The 20,335-nt window shown below is 41.1% G+C and overlaps 1 protein-coding gene across 2 annotated transcripts in view; it reads left to right on the forward strand.

The window, feature by feature from the left end:
• pdlim5b (PDZ and LIM domain 5b) overlaps positions 1–20,335 on the forward strand; it is a 61,342-nt gene that overhangs the window by 20,431 nt on the left and 20,576 nt on the right. The window contains exons 3-5 of one of the 2 annotated variants that reach the window (XM_026943713.3): positions 3,333–3,484; positions 17,565–17,598; positions 19,049–19,605. In XM_026943713.3, the coding sequence (XP_026799514.3) occupies positions 3,333–3,484; positions 17,565–17,598; positions 19,049–19,605 (743 nt within the window). The remainder of the gene's footprint in view (positions 1–3,332; positions 3,485–17,564; positions 17,599–19,048; positions 19,606–20,335) is intronic. The other variant, XM_026943714.3, reaches the window with a different exon arrangement.

A 20,335-nucleotide genomic window follows, 5' to 3' on the forward strand; every position in this document is an offset into this window, starting at 1 on the left:
TATAAATAAAAGCTGTCCACTGGCACCACTAAGGCTCAGGGTGGCTACGTTTATCAGCAGCTTCAGCTCCGCCTCCTGCTCTCTTTTTAGTGCCCAATTAAGCTCACAAGGCAGACCGCAGTTATGTCACTCAGTGAGTTCAGCTCTGATAACCGCATTGTGTGTTTCTTAGCTGCCTGAAAGTAATTGGTTCCTTACAATCCACATGATAATGAAACAAAAAGTGGAAGCGCTTTTGCAGAAGCCCTGGAACAATAACTCTCTCTCCTGTCTACTTCCTTTTTCACTTTTTTTTTCCTCTGTAGTTGAAAAGAGGTCACTGTAGTGGAGCTTATCCTTTAGTCCTTCCTTTAGCTCTACTGTGTCCTGCTGCGTAGCAGTCAAAACCTTCCAGCGTCCCAATAATAACTGTGTTCATTTTAATCCACTTTGTCATTGAGTTCCGTGTGCCTTCAATTAGCTGTTAAAAAAAAAAAAAAAAAAAAAAAGATTTGCTGCAACAGTGCCATACAGTTATTTTTGCATTTGGATTGACAGGAATATATTAGACGTGTTGAACTGTACGAAGAACTTTCATACTCTTGCTTGTTTGGTTGAACTGAACCAAAACCAATATTTCCAGCCAGCCTGCTTCGTCTGTATCCATGTTCATTTTACAGCTACAAGCCAGAACGTGAGCATGTGCATGCTAGCCGGGGAGAGTCACTATACAGGCGATGAATGAACCGGAACAGCGATTGATTTACAAGCTTGCGTAATGCCTCAAGGGAACACCTGGGGCTGAGTCGACCTGGTGTCACGGTTGCAACAGCACAATCTTCCTGTCCAGGCACATCTATCAGTCTAGCATCCTAGACTCCAAAATGCTGATCCGAGATCTGAGTTTCATGGGGAAAGTGTGGGAAGTACGTACCGATCAATCCAGAGCGATGCAGTCAGGCTGTTCATAATAGATGGATGACGCAGGAACACTAGAGCCACTGTCTGAGAGCATGCCATACCGACAGTAGATACAGACATCACATAACAGCTGCATTGTTTATTTTTATTTTTAGGATTTTTAATTCTTTACATTCCCGAACACGCAACTTTGCATGATACTTGTTCTTGCTCAGTTGGGCTTCACTGCACCTTATGAAAGTAGAGAACACATTTTTCCTTTTGAAGCTTATTTCTTGGCATCAACTCCCAAGATACAGGTGTGTTTATGCTTTTTTGACCCAATGGATTAAGTTAATGGACTATAAGGAAGACATCACTCTGGAAAATGCTTTACTCCCCATTTATTTTGACTGTTCCATGGCCAGGATCCAGAGTATACAGATAATTGAAGTGCCATTCCTTGAAATAATTATGTGCAACAATGCTGCTGTTTAGACAAGTCTCAGAAGCCCTCTCTCTTCCACAATCAGGTCATAGCTTTATTTATTTATTTATCTATTTTTTTTTTAAAGAAAATGGGCCAAACAGTCTACAATATGTAGTCTGTACATTAGCAGTCAGCAAATAAAAGTAAAATAAAATATGGCCTACCGAACAAGATTATTGATTATTCCTTATTTTCCGTATTTTACCAGCGGGCTTGGGTTTGCCAGCAATGAGGCATTACATTAATTTCACTGCAAATCAGCCTGTTTTTGCATCCAAGAACTTTGCTAATTGTAAAATTCCAAATGTTGACACACGTATTTTTGCTGTAAACAAATTACTTGCAAATTAAACATTGATGATCTAGATATAATCCAATAGCAATGCACTTTGGATGCATTGGAACAGTCCTTAACAGCAGCAGGTCCAAAATACTGGAAGCTCTCATCACAGCAATAGCTTGATAACAGTGTGTTATGTAACAGTGCTTTGACGGATTGCAAAATAGTCAGTGGCGAGGTTGGGAGGTTGGAGTAGATTGCATAAGTATACTTATTTTGTTTTTGAGATTTACTGATTATAGTTTGCAAGGTGATTATTTAAATAGCAAGCTACCGTGACCCATAGTGGGGTGTACCTTTTTCTGGCTAAGCTTCAGAGCCTTGATTTTGCTTGTATGGACTTCTGTAGAAAGGTTTTGGACAGAAAATCTATGTAGGTTTTTGGAGCAAGATTTAGTCCTTGGAATAAAAGAGGCCATGACACCCTAAGTAATTCCAGAGTTTTCTTTTTTCTTTTTTTTTGAAGCAACTGGTAGCAAGATACACTGGTGTGTTTGCTAGTGTACTATGGGGAAATGTCAGTGGTTGTTCATCTGTCACGTCAGTCAAACAGCCTCTTGCTGTAAAAGGAGGCAGTTCTTAGATACCTTTAGTGACAAAAAGTACCAGACTCTCTAATCACGTGTAGAAAAGTCTGACTTTGCTAACACCCAGCCATAGGACATTTAGATCAAATTTGAGCTGGAATCACAAATATACTTAGTAGTATGGGTATCTTTAAAATGTTAATTGGCCATTGCTTGTTTTGAAACACAGATTAATCTTAGACTACTCTAAAAAAGTAAATTATTTGAGGCAGACCTACTGAACCTGCATAGCAATCACTAATAATAATAACAATAATAATAATAATAATAATAACAATGGTACTGGAAAAAATATTGGCTTTGCATCAGACGTCAGACGACCCTTCTTTTACACGACTGTATAAATGACTGCAGTTTAGATTTGTTTATTCCTCTCATGACAGCAAGGGGTCCAAAGCTAACAAGGATCACCATCTCCAGTGGAGCAGAATTGGGTGTCAGGTCTAATCGGATAAAGCAACCGGCTCTGTAGCATACTGAAGCTCTGAGCAGTGAGATGCACAGTAAAATTTACACCCTAATAAATTCCAGCTGTAATTCTTCTTTTCCTCAGAGTAGTATTTCATCTCAGTGCGCACATATGAGCATCTCACAGCACTGTAGGCGAGGTAGACGTTGGTATTTGGGGTCAAGTGTGGGGTTGTTTCCATCACAGCAAAGTTGGTTAAAAAAAAAAAAAAAGCAATCCAACCATATAATTATTAACTTTCTGATACATGTTTTTTGTTCTTACCTCAAAGAGACCACTATTGTGGCGTCCAAGTGGAAACGACTCCTGCGGAGTTATTCTGAGCTATTTTTAAGCTAACCAATGGCTGATTGAAGTTAAAAAAAAAACAAAAAAAAACCCCACAAGTGCTGTCTATTGAAAGCCGTGTGCTTGTACAGCTCAGACAAATGACTTGTCTGATTCATTCTGCAGCCAGGAGGCATGACCAAGTTCACATGACCTTTCAGCAAGCAGTAGGGAATACTGCAGCGAAGTCGCTGTTCATCTCTCATCTGTGTCTGTGTTTCTCTTTTTTTTTTTGTGCAGTTGACGGATGGAGGAAAAGCGGCCAAAGCGAAGATCAGCATAGGAGATATCGTGCTGTCCATCGACGGCATCGCCACAAACACCATGACTCACCTGGAGGCTCAGAACAAGATCAAAGCCTGCACAGGCAATTTGAGCCTCACCCTGCAGAGGTACAAGCACATATGATTAAGAGTTTATACCGTCAGATTCAGAAATATTGGCACCCTTGCTAAAGATGGGTTTAAAAAAAATGTCTTTGTGGTTAAAATCTCCATCTAAATCCACACAAACAAACAAATCAGTGACTACTGAATCAAGCTTTTCCGATAGGCATCAAAATCTCCTGAGCTAAATACCCTGCTCTCGCTTAACAAACATTATAGGAGAAATATAAAAAAAATATAAAAATTTCTTAAACATAATCTTTCATTTGCAGAACTTGTTCAATATGTCCACCTTTTTTTTCTCGATACACAAACTCCTATGAGTAGAATTGGGATTTGTTCTTCCTTGTTCAGATACATCATGGTCTGTAAAAATAGTAAAATATACATTAACCCTAAGATGCTGGACTCAAGGGACTCCCTTAGAGCACTCAACGCTGTTATGTTTGCAAAGAGTTTGACATGGTGTTGTTAAAAATACTGCATATATCTGTATTTTTTTCTTATAATAAATTTACTTCAGCAAAAGGTTAGATTCCTGTCATAGTTCCCGTGTGAGATTAAGCTAATTAACCCCGAAGACTTTTTCGTCACAACCTTTTTCTCCCATCTTTACCAAGGGTGCCAATAATTCTTGATCTGATAGTATATGCAGACACACAAACACACATACTGAAGGTTTCCTGTCATTCAAGAAATCCTTTTTAGCCTAAAATCAGTCGATACTAATGAAAGTCCTACTTTCTACTCTTCCTTCAAGCAGCTGATTGGATTTCATTTGTCTTCTTCCTTTTGAAGTAATTCATTTTTGTAGCAGTTAGTCATCCTTTCAAAATTATATTTAAATGTGGCAGTATTGCTCTGATGCTTTTTTTTTTTTTTAAACAGACCTAAATACAGTGAATTTACCGTGATACGACATTTTGTCGCATCGCCCCAGCCCGACTCAGACCCTGTGTTTGTTTCAGGACCCGCGTTTCATTCACTGTCAGGAATATTCCCCATAACAAAGATAAGATCAGTAATTGTGGGAATATGATGGCTGTGCAGCAGGCGGTGGAAAGAGTTGTTTAGTTAACAGAGAGATCTCCGCCGTGCCTTTCCCTCAGAGGGCCTCTTCCCCGGGCATGCAGGATGTAATGCAATCATGATGTTTGGATTTGAGCACTCTCTCTTGTTTCAGCCTGCTTTTACGCTCTTAGAAGTGCTCATCAAAGCTGTTTGCTTCGCCATCACTGCCACGCTGGAGTTAGCGTTATAATTTCAGGTGCTGCGAGACGTTATGACATGTTTTCCATCTGATTTACACTACAGATCATTTGCTCGTTATCCAATCAGCCAATCATCTGGCAGCAGTGCAGTGCATAAAATCATGCAGATACAGGTCAAGAGCTTCAGTTAATGCTCACATCAAACATCAGAATGGGGAAAAAAAATTGTGTTCTCATTGACTTTGTTGGCGAAACTGCTGATCTCATGGGATTTTCACGCACAATAGTGTCTAGAGTTTACACAGAATGAAAGGGAAAATAAAAAATATCCAGCGCAGTCCCGCTGGTGGAAACACCTGGTTAATGAGAAAGGCCAGAAGCCAGACTGATCCGAGCTGATACGAAGACTACGGTAACTCACGTAACCACTCAAGGATCAGGCAAGCTTTTTCTCAGCTTCATCTGTCCCGTTTCAGTCAACATGTGCCCACTGTAGCCTCAGATTCTTGTTTTTGCCTGACAGGAATAGAACCTATCGTGGTTTTCTGTTGTTGTAGCCCATCTGCCTCAACGTCCGAGGTGTTCTGAGATGCTTTTCTGCTCACCATGGTTGTAATGAGTAGTTATTTGTAATTTGCTAAATAGGCAAAAAAAGTATCAAAAGACAAATATAATGAAAATGTATGTTTTCTCATGGAGCCTACATGATATAATTTCTTTCCAGTGAAGGAGGTTGTGGCCTCCTCTTTCAGTTTTCAGGAATTGTGACAGTTTCACTGGTGTTAGTGTTGGCTACCATAAATTCTGTTATTGTGACATCACACTATGCACATGAGTAGTAAAAGCATGAATTAAAGGTACCTGTTTATGTGCAGCAGTAGATTAGATTAAGTAAAAAAGTTAAACCTTGGCCCTGATACAGAAGACAAGTGGGGTCAGAAAAACGCAGAGGCTCATATTCTGGAGTTACGGGCTTTTGGGAAGGAAATTGAGACAAAAAGGAATGTGGTGCAATAACTCTGGAATGTCTCATTAAAGTTCTTAATGCGTTTTCGTAGCTGTCGAGTATTTGTCAAGCAATCTGCGAAAACCATCAATCCTGACCCGCTATCAACCAAATATCAGTTCGCTCTTCCAACACTTCCATCTCGGGTTTATTATTAAAATAACATTACATTTAGAAGAGTGTAGAGTTTGCTCAGCGGTCCCTGAGAGCCATTTCAGCGGTGTTAGCAAAGCATTAGAAATCATCCAGAACATGGCTGCTCAGGGGCCATCAACACAATTATTCATAAGTCCTTAATAAACTGTCTGCTACTGACTGGCTGACGTGCGCTCGCGTGTGCCGAGATGTGCAACTGCGATGTGGAAAAGCCTTTTTTATAACCTGCTCATGGAGCATTTGTGTGCGAGTGCATAGTGTGAGTTTGTAATGTGCCATACCATATGAATAATATAAAATTCGAGTATAAATCATGTTTCTGTACTCCCACCATTCAGATTTTCTTTGCATGCATCAGTGCTTCGGAAGAGAAGAGAAACAAATCTGTCATCCGGTACAGAGACCTTGTTAAGTCAAGTGCTATAAATCTTTATATAGTGGGAGTTTTTTAAAAAAATATATTTTCTGGAAGGAAATAGGACTAAAGAGGCATTTCATCTAATGGAGTGTAAAACTGCAGCATGACACAGATGCTTGTAATCTCCAGGATGTAATATATGCGTAAAATCAACCAACACTGAGGCTTTGTCTTGCTTTCTTTTCAGAGGTCTTGTTCCTTCAGACAAACTACTCATCAGTGTTTGCAGTTATGGCAATGGCTTCTAATCCAAGCCCAGTAAAAATCCCCTTGAATTTGTACTTTTTCATTTCTGACAGCTTAGCACTTAAAATCGTTGCCCTGTGTTGAAATAATATTAATGCATTCTCTCGATAGTGTGAAATGAGTTAAACAGACTCCCGTCTGTCTCGGCCAGCCCCCCGCCTCCCACCTCAAACCAAAATTTGTACCTGCTTTCGTCAATTCAGCAATGCCGCAGGATCACAAATGAATTCTTCCACTCGCTCAGACCGCAAACTCTTCCCTTTCCTGTTTTTTTAAGATTTGTTCCCGACTCCACGTTCCCAGCGTTGTTTGAGGTTTGGTGTTGTGTTGTTAGCCATGAGGTTCTCCTTTTTTTTTTTTTTTTTTTTTTTTTATTATCTGGATGAATGATCCTTCTTTCAAGCTTCACGTTCATATGTTGAGGTCGCAGGATTTCTGTGTACACAGTGCTGATTTTGTCAGCAACAAACAACCTGCTGTGTTAGTGATAGATAGCAGAGCAGAGCATGAAGCGTAAAGCTGCTGATCACAGCTGAAATGCGTGTAAAGGTAAACTTGTGCACGAAGACTTTTAAGGTACATGTGAAATTCTTTTCTTCTGTCTGCTGGATTTTTGGCTTTGTGAATGTCTCCATCAGATTTAAAGGAAAAGTGATGTGATTAGAGACTTGTTGGTTGGTGCTGTATTTTCACAATTTCGGGGAAGAAGTTAGTGATTGTGTGCTGTGCTGATGACGTTAATGTTGTTCCAATGGTGCTTAATAGGAGACGTCGCATCAATCTTAAACATAAAGGGCAGAGTTATGGCAGAAACTCGCCTTAGCTAGGTAGAGATCTATAATGTGAGCATGAGTATGATGATGATGGCAGTATTAGCATGAAAGTTGATTTTTTTGAAGCTGAATTGTTTGAGCAAAGTGGACAGATGAGGAGGTGAGAGAGCTGGACAGGCTAAAGCACTAAAGCACTGCCGCATCACTCTCTTTCGGTAGACATGAAGCAAGGATTAATGCTGCATTGGACTTAACTGGGAAGTCGGAACTATGTCATTTTCAACCTTCATGTGTTCAAGCTACAAAGTGGGGGAGAAAAACATGGACGCCTCCATGTTCTTCTTTTGTTAGCAACAATCTAACCAGAAGACTGTGATGAGTGACGTAATTTTTTTTCTCCTCACTGTCAAACAAGTGAAAATGGTTATATGTTGATGTAGCCAGAGGAGATAAGAGAATATACAGTATAACTCGTTCAAGGGTGAAGATGTGCTACTTTGTTTAATATTGATGCTGTGAGCAGCCATGTTGATTTGACAGCAGGTAGTCCAGCCACACTGTGTATATACATAACGTAGAGAAAATAAACCAAGTTTAATCCAAAAAAGGGCAACTAAGAATTTAATAATAAAATAAGTCTTTTAACATATAAGATATAGATTAGATATAGATTATAAAATTAGTTATTTAAGTCATTCAGGATAGATTTTTTTCTTTAAGATCTCCTTGCTGCATCTAAAGAGCACAAAGCCTGGCATGTGGGTTTTAAGAGATGTGTTAAAAGAACAAAGCAGTTCAAAGTGAGCGTTTTGGGCCTTTTTACGATGTGGAGGCAAACCAGCGTGACCACATTGCTCTGGAACTGGAGTTTGTCTCTGTACATGAACTCGCTCCCTCCTCTGGCCCCGATCTGCGCTCCTGCTCCTGCTTCTGCTCTGCTCTGCTCTTCTCCGTTTGCTTTTCTCCGTGGCTGGATTATCCACACTGCGTGCGTCTATTAAATGAGCTGGAAGACCTGTTTGTCTTTCTGGGATTGGTGTTCATGCTGTGCTCTGGGAGTCACTGGAAGGTCAGCTGGGTTAACTCGGGCAAGGCAAGCCGTTTTGTCATGTCATGCCAGTCTATTTAGTATTTTTAAACTTCAGACGTAAGCAGGAAGGGTTTTAGTTTTTCACTCTACAGAAATCGGCGTTTAAACCCAACAACCGCTAACGAGCCCTCTCACGCTCCACTGCCTCCGGCGTATAAATGTGAGCCACACTGGGTAAAACCGTTCCATGAGGCCACCAAAACGTGTAACCATGGAGGCTAAAGTCTTGTATTAATAAGCAAAGTTTATGAGGTGATAGTGGTTTGGTATCCAAGAAACCTTCCTCATTTGGCAGACTGTTGTGTTTCCAACTGAAGGCCTAAAAATGCATCCCTTCTCGTCGAAATAATGGAGTAAATCATCCACCAGTCTGTTTAGCAACTCAGTCCTCACATGTGCACCACAAGCCAGAAGTAAAAATCATTAACATGGTAGTTTACAGTGTAGAACCGTGTTAAAAAAAAAAAAAAAAAACATGTTAGCACGTTGCCTGCTAAAACAACTTTGTACACATTTGCCGCAAGTGATTAATAGTATCTGTCGTTTCTAAGAGCCAGAAAGAGCGCTGCCAGCACAGCTGGGTAAAACCAGTCAAGTTCTTTTCATTCGCAATGGGGAAAATGGCACTTTTGTTTTCAGGATCGACAAACACATTATTATGTGTCAAAAGGAGTTGGAAACTTGGAGACGTGTCTAATATTCTATAGGGCAAATGTGGCCAAGTCTTTTTCATAGATCCCCTGTCTCACTAAATCATCATTTCAAGCCATTAAAAATTCTTCCAACTCTAAATACTGGGGTTTTCTACTTTTCATGAATCGCTTCTGGAGACAAATAGTAAGTGACTTCCACCGAAAGTGGTTAAACTATAAAACAGGAAATGTCCAAATATCATATTCAATTTCCTCACATTTTTTATTTAAACAGACAGCTTTTATTATTGCTTTATGTTTAGTTCTTGTCTTTTCACTGTAAAAAAAGGAATATGATAACAAAGACTCACTCATAAAAGCTATACTAATTTACTGTCTCATTCTCTTTGTGTATTATTTCTTTGCAGACCAAATGTGATTGCGTGCAGTGCACTCTGCTCTCAGGTTTAACCAGATATAAAAGCAGTATACTGCACAGGAGTGATTGTGTGTCTAAAGCTCAACACACAAGTGAAGCTTTAGACATACAAACCGTTGTTATTGAATGGGACAGTAAAGCCCTGGCCTTCAACAAGCTTTTGTGTCTAAATGAACCTGCAGTGCTGTATTCAATAACATTAGCTGTCCTGTGCTCTCTACTGAGCTGTACTTGACTTAGAGTGCATCCAGAATTTTTAAAACTCTCCTCTTGTGCTCTATTTTATCTGACCAAAACTCAATTGGATATAAGCTACCTGGGAATTTGCTGCATCCACCAACGTCAATAAGTTGTGCAGCTGGAAGACTTAAAACTTTTAACTTAAAACTGGATTATCAGATGTTGCTCGTAAGGTTGCTTTATGTACTTCATGTCCATGCAGAACAAAACAATGACACATTAAAGTTCCTGGATGATGACTGTAGGGTGCCTCAGGCCAAATTTCTGTGTGACTTGCTCAATAAGCCTGATGGAACACTGCTGCACTTTGATTGGTCTGTAAAATCAGTGGACATCACTCCTATAGAAAGCCTGTGGGATTATTTGGTACCAATTTGGCTGAATTGCACCCAGTCAGTGGAAGAGACAACCTTGTCTGACAGGACTAGTGCTGTTCAGGCATAACCAGCTATTGGAGCAGAAATGACACATGCAACAACTTTTGTTCTGTGGAGCTTATTATACAAGGCTGTGTATCACACACTTTCTGAATGATTTTCGTATACTTGTAAACAACCTGTGGACCAGGGATCACACATTTCCCAACCTGTGACTTCTTGCTACGCACACAGGAAAACATGCTTTCCTGTAACTTAGAGATGGTGACAAAGACAAACATCCATCCAGATTGAACTTATTGATCGAAATCCACTACCAGACCACATTCAGAGTTCAGTCTGAAAAAAAAAACATTTGATACACTCCAAACTTGCTCCAGCATGCCTGAAATTTTCAGGAAGCAAAAAAAAAAAAAAAAAAAAAAAGGATTGGATCTGTGCCCTTGGCGCAGTTTTCGATTTTCTGTTCCAACTTTCGACTCTGACTGCCCCAAAATTCTGCAGACTAGAGCTGGATAAAAGTTAAAATGCAGTCTCATTGCTTTCTTTATCTAGGTGTGGAGAGGTCATTGGTGACCTCCTGGTCATGCTTTATGGCTTCTTTAAGGCTCTGTAGACGTGAGCATGGAGGAATCCGTACCAGTGATGAGACAAATTTTCATTTCATCCTCTCATTCATCCACTTCCTCATTTGTGTGTGTGCATAATTGATCTGACTGCTGTGTGTACACATGGTGATATTTCCAGTGTACAATAACACAAACCACATGGACACAGTGGATTAAAGTCTGTTTGAGATCAGGCTAGATCCTGTCACTAAAATTCAAATTGAAAAAGGGAGCAAACTGTTACCCTGCTACAAAGGGAACTCTGAAGGAGCTCGAGAGATCAATAGCTCAGACACGACAACTCTGAGGAAGTCTGGACACTCCACAAAGCTGGAAGAGTGGCGAATATGGTGTCCAAAAGACACGTTGGAGGTTCTACAACTGTGGAAAAAAAAAAACTTGTTTGTTCTGATGAGACCAAAATTTAACTTCACACCTATGTTTGGGAGCAACCCAACACTGCTCATCACCCTGGGAACACTATCCCTACAGTGAAGCATGGTGGTGGTAGCATCACGTTGAGCGTTACTCTCGGCCGCTTGGTTGCTTCTTTGACTAATGCCTTCTTTACCTGGTCACTGACTTTTTGTGGACAGCCTTTTCTAGATAAAGGCAATAATGTATTTCATAGTGCTCTACTGGATGTTCAAAGTTTGGATTTTTTTTTTTAAACCCTGATTAATACTTTAAAACTCCAGAATTTTGTCTGAGACTTGTTTTGATAGCTCTTAATGCTTTATGTTTAGGTATGTTCTCTAACAAACCCTGGGTTCTTCCAGGAACAGGTGTATTTATTTAGTTACACACATGTAGACTTGGTTCACCTAATTATGTAAACTCTGATGGCGACTGAATGCACCAGAACTAATGTACTGCAACAGGGATGAATTTTATTTACGCAGTTACTATTTTAAATGTGTAAATAATTTTGAAAATTATATAGATTTTTTTTCCAGTTTAATATTTTTGCGTATTTTGTGTATATTTAAGAAATGAAATGTTAATTAAGTCCATTTCAGTTCGAGGTTCCAACACAACAAAATGTGGAATAGTTCAACGGGGGCAAATACTTATGCAAGCCACTGTAATTTATCTCTGAATGCAAGCTGTTATTCAGTCTTGCAAATTTCATCAGGAAGATTCAGTCCTTCTGCATGTTTTTTCCACTTCAAGCTGTGAGCTCTCCAACATTTTAGTGGCTGGAAATATATATAATTTACAGTAGAGTTGGAACTTAAAAACTTCTTTATAGGCAACATAAAAGGTAACAGTTCCAAGCTGTTGCACGATGTCTCTGAATATCTTCTCCAGCTTTACTGCTTCTTAGCCTAACGTTTAGAGGCAAGCTCGTGAGATCTGGGAGAGCCATTACAAAACATCTGTTAGTCTTTGGCTGTGTGAGAGAGATGTGGGGGTCTGGGGAAGGAAACAAGCTGACTGAAATCACTGGCAGCGTGTTTGTAATCTGATTTCTGCAGCACTGAGCTGATAACCTTGGGGTGTGATATCGACGTCAAAGATAGTCGAAGCGACATAAACGTTATGCACGCGTCTGCCGATAGGAGCAGACGGCCCAGAATACAAACATTACTGCGCAGCTCTGAGGTTAAATAGGAGTCTGTGTGTGGAGCTGTGTGAGACGAGACAATACAATACATATCTCAGTATATGTATAAAAGATTTAAAGCCATCACAAATTAAACATTATAGAGTTTACATCTGTTTCAATGTAATATGAATATGCTGCAGTACAATGCAGTTCATGTGATCCAGTATTGTGCAAACAGATTTGGGCAGTTATGCAATCCCTGGGACTGACAGGCACAGAGTAGAGATGGGCCTTCTGCCTAATTTTAGCATTCCAATATCAGTAAGAGTTACTGAGCTGATATTTGGATATTCAGTTAATAGTGAATGGTCATTTTACACTGCTGTTAAACATTCCTCCTGTCTAGGCATGTGTGAAATAATAGGAGATACTGAACACATGGAAAGCCTCACTGAATGTCAGCTCAATATTTCAGCTTGTAGCCCTGCCATCTGTTAAATGAAAAACTGCAAGTGGTATCTGACACTTTTAATGATAGGCACAGTGGCCTTGACTTAGACTGACAGGCCTAGGTTGTGCCTCCTTTGCTGGGTCTGACGAGCACAGAGACCACACCTCATCAGCTGGCCCAACTGACAGGCCCAAGCCATGCCTCCCTTACTGAACCAGGCAACCACAGAGGCCTCTCTCACTGGTACTGACGGGCACAGACACCCCTCCTCTTTCACTGGGACTGACGGGCACAGACACCCCTCCTCTTTCACTGGGACTGACGTGCACAGACACCCCTCCTCTTTCACTGGGACTGACGGGCACAGACACCCCTCCTCTCTCACTGGGACTGACGGGCACAGACACCCCTCCTCTTTCACTGGTACTGAGGCCATTCCTTCTTCATTGGGACAAACAAAGCCACACCACCTGTATCTAAGCTGACAGGCTCAGGCCATACTTCCTTTCCTGGGACTAACAGACAGAGAGGCCACACCTTCTTTACTCAGACTGGCAGGCATAGAGGCCACAGTTTCTTAGACTTACAGGCACAGAGGCCATGCCTTCTTTACTCAGATGGACAGGCACAGTGTCCACCTATCACACCTTCTTTACACAGATTGACAGGCACAGAGGCCACACATCTTTTACTTAGACTGACAGGCATAGCGGCCACACCTTCTTTACTCCGACAGTGAGCCACAGAGGCCACGTCGTCTTTACTTAGACTGACAGGCACAGAGTCCATGCATATTTTACTTAGACTGACAGGCAAAGAGGCCAAACCTTCTATACTTCGACTGGCAGGCACAGAGGCCATGCCTCCTTCGCTGGGATCGGCAACCTCAGAAGCCATCCCTCTTAACTCGGACAAAGGCGCATGTATTCATTGAGTATTGATTGTCTCCCTCCTATATCAGAATCTGAATCCATTCAACTGAATCATAAATTTTGAGTCCCTAGCATGTGTCCAGCTTTGTGGTTTTAGCAGTTTTTTTTTCTCAATACTCAATTGTATTAGTGGCTTTTGTGATCATTCCAGTCATGTGTCAGTGCTAGCCTTCTAGTGGCCTGTCTCCAGCTTACCATACTGAGCGGAAGAGAGGGGACAGAGCTGGTGTGACCGAGTAAGAGCGTGTGTGAGAGTGTATAAAGTCTGACCGCACTCTGAGCTACTGTGGCAGTGCTATGATTTTGACCAGAGGCCTGGCTGCAGATCTGTTACCAGAGAAACCAGAGCCTCGTCCCATCAATCTCCCTCTGGTTTGTATTACTCTCGTCTGCTTTTTCTAGAAGCGATGTGCAGAGTGACTCATGTCTTCGACACAAAGCTTTCTGAGCTGCCGTGGCCAACCTGAGCTTAGCTGCTACCCTAAACTCTGGTCGAGAGAGCCAGTGTGTCCCTCCTGACAGTTTGTGCCTGTGTGTGGATGCAAACAGTTAGTGGATGTTGAACCATGCTTGTACTTGAGGGGAATTAAAGCAGTGGCTGAGCCAAACACAGAATATGGTCTAGCTAAAAACTAATTCTTTTGAAAGCAAGAAAAAGAAGATCAGGTAAAAAAAAAACAAGTTCAGACAGAATAACCCTGTAAGCAGAAGAAAACAAGAGGTTGGGCTGTGAAAAATAAAGAAATTATTAACTGCTCTCCCTCATGATGCAACAGAAAAGTAATCAAGATAGTCAAGATAGTGTGTGTGCATGTGTGAAAGGATGAGAGGATGACTGGGCACTCAGTGCTGAGTGATTGGGGTGTGGGATGATGCTGCCCCTCAGGCTCATGCCATGTTGCTTTTGGCTCCCACTGTGTGGAAATGTTGGTGCCCCTCCTACATTCCAGCAAGCTCTCTCTCAGTTTCTCACACCCGCAGGCACATGGGATGACCCGACGTGTGCGTCTGTCTGGGAAAGCAGAATCCTGCTGGAAACATCTTCACACTTGTGGACTCTGATGATTTATCTTGTGCTGATTTTTCTCTTTGCAGTGCATGTTCACAGTGCTGAGGATCCAGATCAGAAGTCATATTTCACAGCAGTGCTTTGGCACATGTGTGTATCGCTCCAAATTGTATTTACTGCAGAATAAATCAAATCAGGACTTCAACCTTGCACTCCAAAAGCACTACAAAGAGGGAATTCCTCACTGGGATAGATCTTATGTGAGTTGGTGAAGTGTACAGGGATGTAGAACAACTTACTCTCAGTGCACCCTTTTTGATGTTTCTTAGATCTTGCATGATCTGGGAAATGCATTTCTGACCTTGGGCCTCATTTTTCACCCTGGATACAAATGAAGTTATTTGTAAATCGTTAGCAGGAGCATTTTAACAAAATTTAGAAAAAAAAGTTTATATTCTACGTTTGCTCCTGAGTTTGTGAAAATTATTATTATTGTATTAGGAGTCTCACTAATGAATAGTGAATCTCGATTGATCAGCTTCACATCATATCAGTGATGAGTTACTGTGATTTTACGTACAGATTACACTGTCATGTTTAAATTGCTTATTTATTTCGATTGCGTATACAAATTTAATAAAGGAGTTTAATGAATGTAGTTACTCAGGTGTTTCATATTAATGATATTCAAAAACAAACTCAAAAACAAATCTGTAAATTAAGACAAATAAGACTAGCTATTTAGTTAGTCTAAAAGAAGGAAGCGCTAGTTTTGTAGGCATCACTAAATGTAAATCGGCTGTTCTGTGAACGTGCTAGCTTGATGTTTATCAGCATACGTACGTGATTCCGATGAAAATCAGTGTTACCGAAACATTTGTAAGTCTGGCAGGAATTTTTAGTTTGGTTTGGCCTACAAAACATTTACACACTATTTTATTAAAGGTTGATAAATGAGCACCAGATTCTTCAACTCAGCAATCCAGATATCATACATAGCCCTTGATGGATGTACATAAATAATTTGATTACACACATCAGTCATTTTTGCCTAATACAGAATAAAATGTTGGATGTTTCCTTCCAGATCATGCAAGGTCATGGGCTAGTCATCAAAAGTGCGCTTTGATGTTGGGGTTTGATTGGAATCCTGGATACACCGCGTGTTAGGTTGCAGTTGGACAGTGTTCGGTCAGCGAGCAGCTGTCTGTTATGCTAACACACACTCGTACACACAGAGCGCTCTCATTTTTGAGCGCGCTGTCAAAACAGGCTGTCCCACTGTCCGGAAAACAACAGAACCCAGATCGGAGCAGATGTTCCCAGGACCACCATGACCGGACTGCTGGAAGTGAAATTCCTGAGTGTGAAAGGGCTCTCACCTGAGATTCAGGGCCATTTGGCTGTCGTCTTTGTTACACGCCTTCCATTTGTTTAGGCTGGGCCTCTTTAAATGCAGCCGTATGGCGCTTGGCTGACTTCCTTTTCCCAAAAGACTGCTTCAGAGTTTTCATTGTGGATTTTTCCTCTTGCCCTTGTAATGAGGTGAACTTTGGCTAAAAAAAGGGGGGCTGTTTAGTGACCTAATGGCAGCCCTGTAAAAACTCCTCTTGTCTTCCCTTCCTAATAAGGAAGAGTCTGCGGGTGACCCGCATTTCCGAGCAAAATTTTGCTGAGTGGTTTGAGGAAAACAGAGCACTGTTGTTGCCAGGGATAAAGTTAAAGTATCGGTGTAGGATTCAATTCAGTTTTATTTGTACAGCGCTTTTAACAAAAGACATTGTGACAAAGCAGCTTTAAAGAAATCTGATTTCCCTAATGAGCAAGCCAGAGGTGTCAGTGGTTACAAAAATCTCTGAGATGAGATGAAGAAACCTTGAGAAGAACCAAGCTAAAAAGGGAACCTGTACTCTTCTGGGTGACGGGATGGTGGGATTTAAATCATTACTCTTCTGGTGTTGTAATTTTTATATTAATTGTATTTGTATAATATTCATATATTTGTATTAAATGGTGATTGAAGCAGTTCAAGGATGAGTGCATTCCAACAAAGGGTTAAAGCAATAAAAACAAGAAAAAATGTCTGTGGGCGGCTAAAAAAAACATCTATTATGGTATGTTGCGAGACGAATGCATTTTCACAAAAGCTTGTTTATTCAGCTCTGTTTACAGCTGTGGCACTGTTTAATAGCAAAAACCCTGCTGTTCGGTGCACGGCTAGGAAAAAGAGATTAAAGCCCCGAACACACGTTACATGTAGTGTTTCTCATAAGCTGAGCTTAAATCAAAGAGTTCCTTATATTGACTCAGTGGAGGTCTGTAGGTAAACTGCAGAATTCTGCTTCAGTCATCTGACTGGTCCTGGTCTGTCTCATATTACAGAATATTTTGTCTCAACACTTAGGAAATGGCAGATCTCTCCAGTTACTCAACTTTGATCACTAATATCACTCAGCCTTCTTGAGTAATTTAATATCCAGCGCTCCCACTGCAGTGTATTAGATGCCAGTATTTATACAGTCTGTGTTAAAGACAGTTTGTAATGTTATTCCGAGTCCGTTCCTGGCACTCCATGCCTAGGCTGGCATATACCAGCTCCACTCCGAAATCCTCAGCTGTTGTCAGTAGAGAATGAGAAATGCTTGGACTTGGATGCCTCTATTTGCTGTGCTTTTATTTATGGACTGTGTAATGTACCATGCAAGAAGGATAGAACGCGTTCAAACTGCAGTGGATATTTTTCAAAGCAAGGCAAAATGGAGCGATTACTAGCACACAAACATTGTGGTGTTTTATATACAGCACATTAAAATGTTTGCCATTAAGTAAGCAGGCATGTAGAACAACGTCACATCCAGCATTGTATTGTTGTGTTTTCCTGGTAACCTAATGAAAGCCATGAAAAAGGAAATCAGTTCATCATTTTTTGTTGTTCTTCTGTGTTTACAGAGCGTCCAGCGTTCCCAAAGGCGATGTACCCAAGGTAAGAAAAATGCAATGTCATCTATAACACATGAAATCTGAAACAGATTGTTTGAGGTGACTGTGGTGAAGCATAAACAATAAACAATGCTGAAAGTTATACAGTAGGGTCTGAAGGTTTGAGTTCACCAGCAACAACTGGATTTATTTCATCAGTTATCAATAGCAATGGTTATACAATTTCACTAATAAATAACGTACGCTGATTTGACAGATTATTATAAAAGCCCACTTAACACTCATTGGCTATTTTATCCAGTGCACATCAGACTGGACTATTTTCTCTATCATTCTATATCATCTATATATCATTCACTCTATGTGCAACCTTTTGATATAATTCATTGTTCAACCCTAATAGTTTCATTGTCCAGCTACTGTTAGATCTGAGATCTTAGCCCTTACGCCACTATTTAATGTATTCATGTCAAAACAACGCCAATATTTCAGCCTAGGTGTCCTTCATCAGGGTAGAGAACTAAGACAATTAAAAGACAGACACATTATCATGTGATCCCTGTAGGCCCACATGAAGCATCATTGGTTAGATTTAGTCACGTCATGTGGGATTGCATAGAAAGCAAACATCGCACCAGTAATAGTCTCAAAAAACAAGCAGCAGTCATACTAACCATAAACATGGTCAGAATGCTCAGATGTTTACACACCGATTACACAAAGCTGACATTGCATAAGGTGCTATAAAAGTTCATATAATAATAGGACACTGACAGGGTCTAGTCAACCTTGTAGGTTAACAGCTCATCTTTTTCCATACAAAGGATGTTAATTGTCCTCTAGCTTTTAGCAGTGTCAGTTTCTGACCACAGTCCTGCTTCTCTCAGCCCAGCAGTGACAAGAAGGAGTTTAAGAACTCCAGCACTACACAATACCATGTTAGTGAATGGAATAGAATAGTGAATAGTTAATGCTTAAGAACTCTAGCTTACATGCACTGCCACCACACAAATAATATCTGCCCAGAGATGGCTAAAGGGTAGAAGGCAGCAGGCAAATTATGCATAACTATGAATAAGCTACAGTCAGAAATTAGTAGGTTAAAATGATAAAGTGGCCAATGAGTGCAGGGAAAAGGTAGTAGTACCAAATTAACTGGCTAATGGGCAAAAAGTACAAATTGTATTTTACTTTCTGATGAATGGCAGTAGACTTTGACTTTTGGATCCTCCTGTAGATGCATCATGCACTTTGCAGTTGTGTTGCATGACTTTATAGAGCTGTGATGCACGTAGCTCCATTCATTCTAGTATACAGCACTTGTTTTGCCAGTGATTCATATTAGGTATCGTTTTCATGATTTGAAATGGTTTAATAGCCTTATGTCCAGTAAATAAATGCTGTATGCCTATGATAGGAGTGTTGCTTTATCGTGCATGAGTTTGTGGTGGTGTGTGAGCATTCTGCATGTGTGTGTCTCCTACCTCCCACAGGATGAATCACCAGAGATCATTAAACCCGTGCCCATCAGCCACCCACCTGCTCCCGCCCCTAGTGCCAGCCCCACCAACCCTCCCCCAAGTAGCACATACAACAAGACGGCCTGCCCATTCGGCGCATCTTCTAATTTTAGAGCAGTCAGCCCGACCTCCACTCCTGCAGCACCCAAAGCCTCCATCCCTTCTGCCTCCTCAGCTTTCACCCCCGCTGCTCCCTCCCAGCAACCTCCACCACAACCCGCACAAGGCCCACAACCTCCCTTCCCACTGGCCAGCAGCTCCGCCTCCCGCACAGTCTCCTCTCTTAACCCTGCCCACAAACCTGGCTCCGCTTACTCCCCCTTCTCTCACTCCTCTTCCTCCTCATCCTCTGGCTCGTCTTCGCCAGCCAGAGTGACAGGCCCTGCCCCCTCATCTGCTCCCACTGTGCCACAGCCTTCGGTCTATAACACGCCATTCAACCTGTACTCCAATGAGAACGCATGTGAGGTGGCTATGGGTCAGAGGCGTGGCCTACTGGAGCAACAAGGTGGAGTGGAGCATCAGAATGGGTAGGTGGAGGCCATCGCCCAAGTCCGGAATCATCTCCATACTCTTCCTTTCTTAATCCTGCCTCCATCCTCTCCTGCTTCTGATCAGAGAGTCTCTCGGTTCTCTTTATGACGAGGGTTCTTCGAATACACGCAGCCTTATAATCTGTTAATAATCTGACAGAAATTCAATTCAAGCAATAAACTGTTCCTTTGAGGGAACAAAGTTCTAACTACAGATTTTAAAGGATTTAAAACAATTCAGAATGTAGGTGATACTGGCATCCAATGAATATTTTGAAGCAGAATAACGTGGGATGCAAATTCTTGTTATTGGAGAGTTTTTTTGAAGACCGACCTCATTCAAGGCTGAAAACACAAGCACGGTGATGCATGTAAACAGATTTTCAACAGAGTGCTGATTTTATTGGGACTGGACATTCAGATAGACAAAAATCTTCTAGAGCAAGGCCCTTAACCCTAGACTGCTTTGATAATATCGACTCAGGTGCAAGTTCCTTTATTACCCATGGGTTAGTGTTATCCAATGCAAACACTATCCTATTTATAAACATTTGAGGAGCTTTTGAGTTAATGTGTTTTGTGACTGTCGGACAGTATTTCAAAACCTGAGCCGTGTAGGTAGGAAATGTCTGAATGGCAGTGAACAAGTCTGAATTTGCATTCAATTAAGTTGAAGCATTTTTGTACAGAACACATGCAAGCTCCCACAAGTCATTTCACTGACTTA

The sequence above is a fragment of the Pangasianodon hypophthalmus genome, chromosome 17, assembly GCF_027358585.1.
Source record: "Pangasianodon hypophthalmus isolate fPanHyp1 chromosome 17, fPanHyp1.pri, whole genome shotgun sequence".
Lineage (NCBI taxonomy): Eukaryota > Metazoa > Chordata > Actinopteri > Siluriformes > Pangasiidae > Pangasianodon > Pangasianodon hypophthalmus.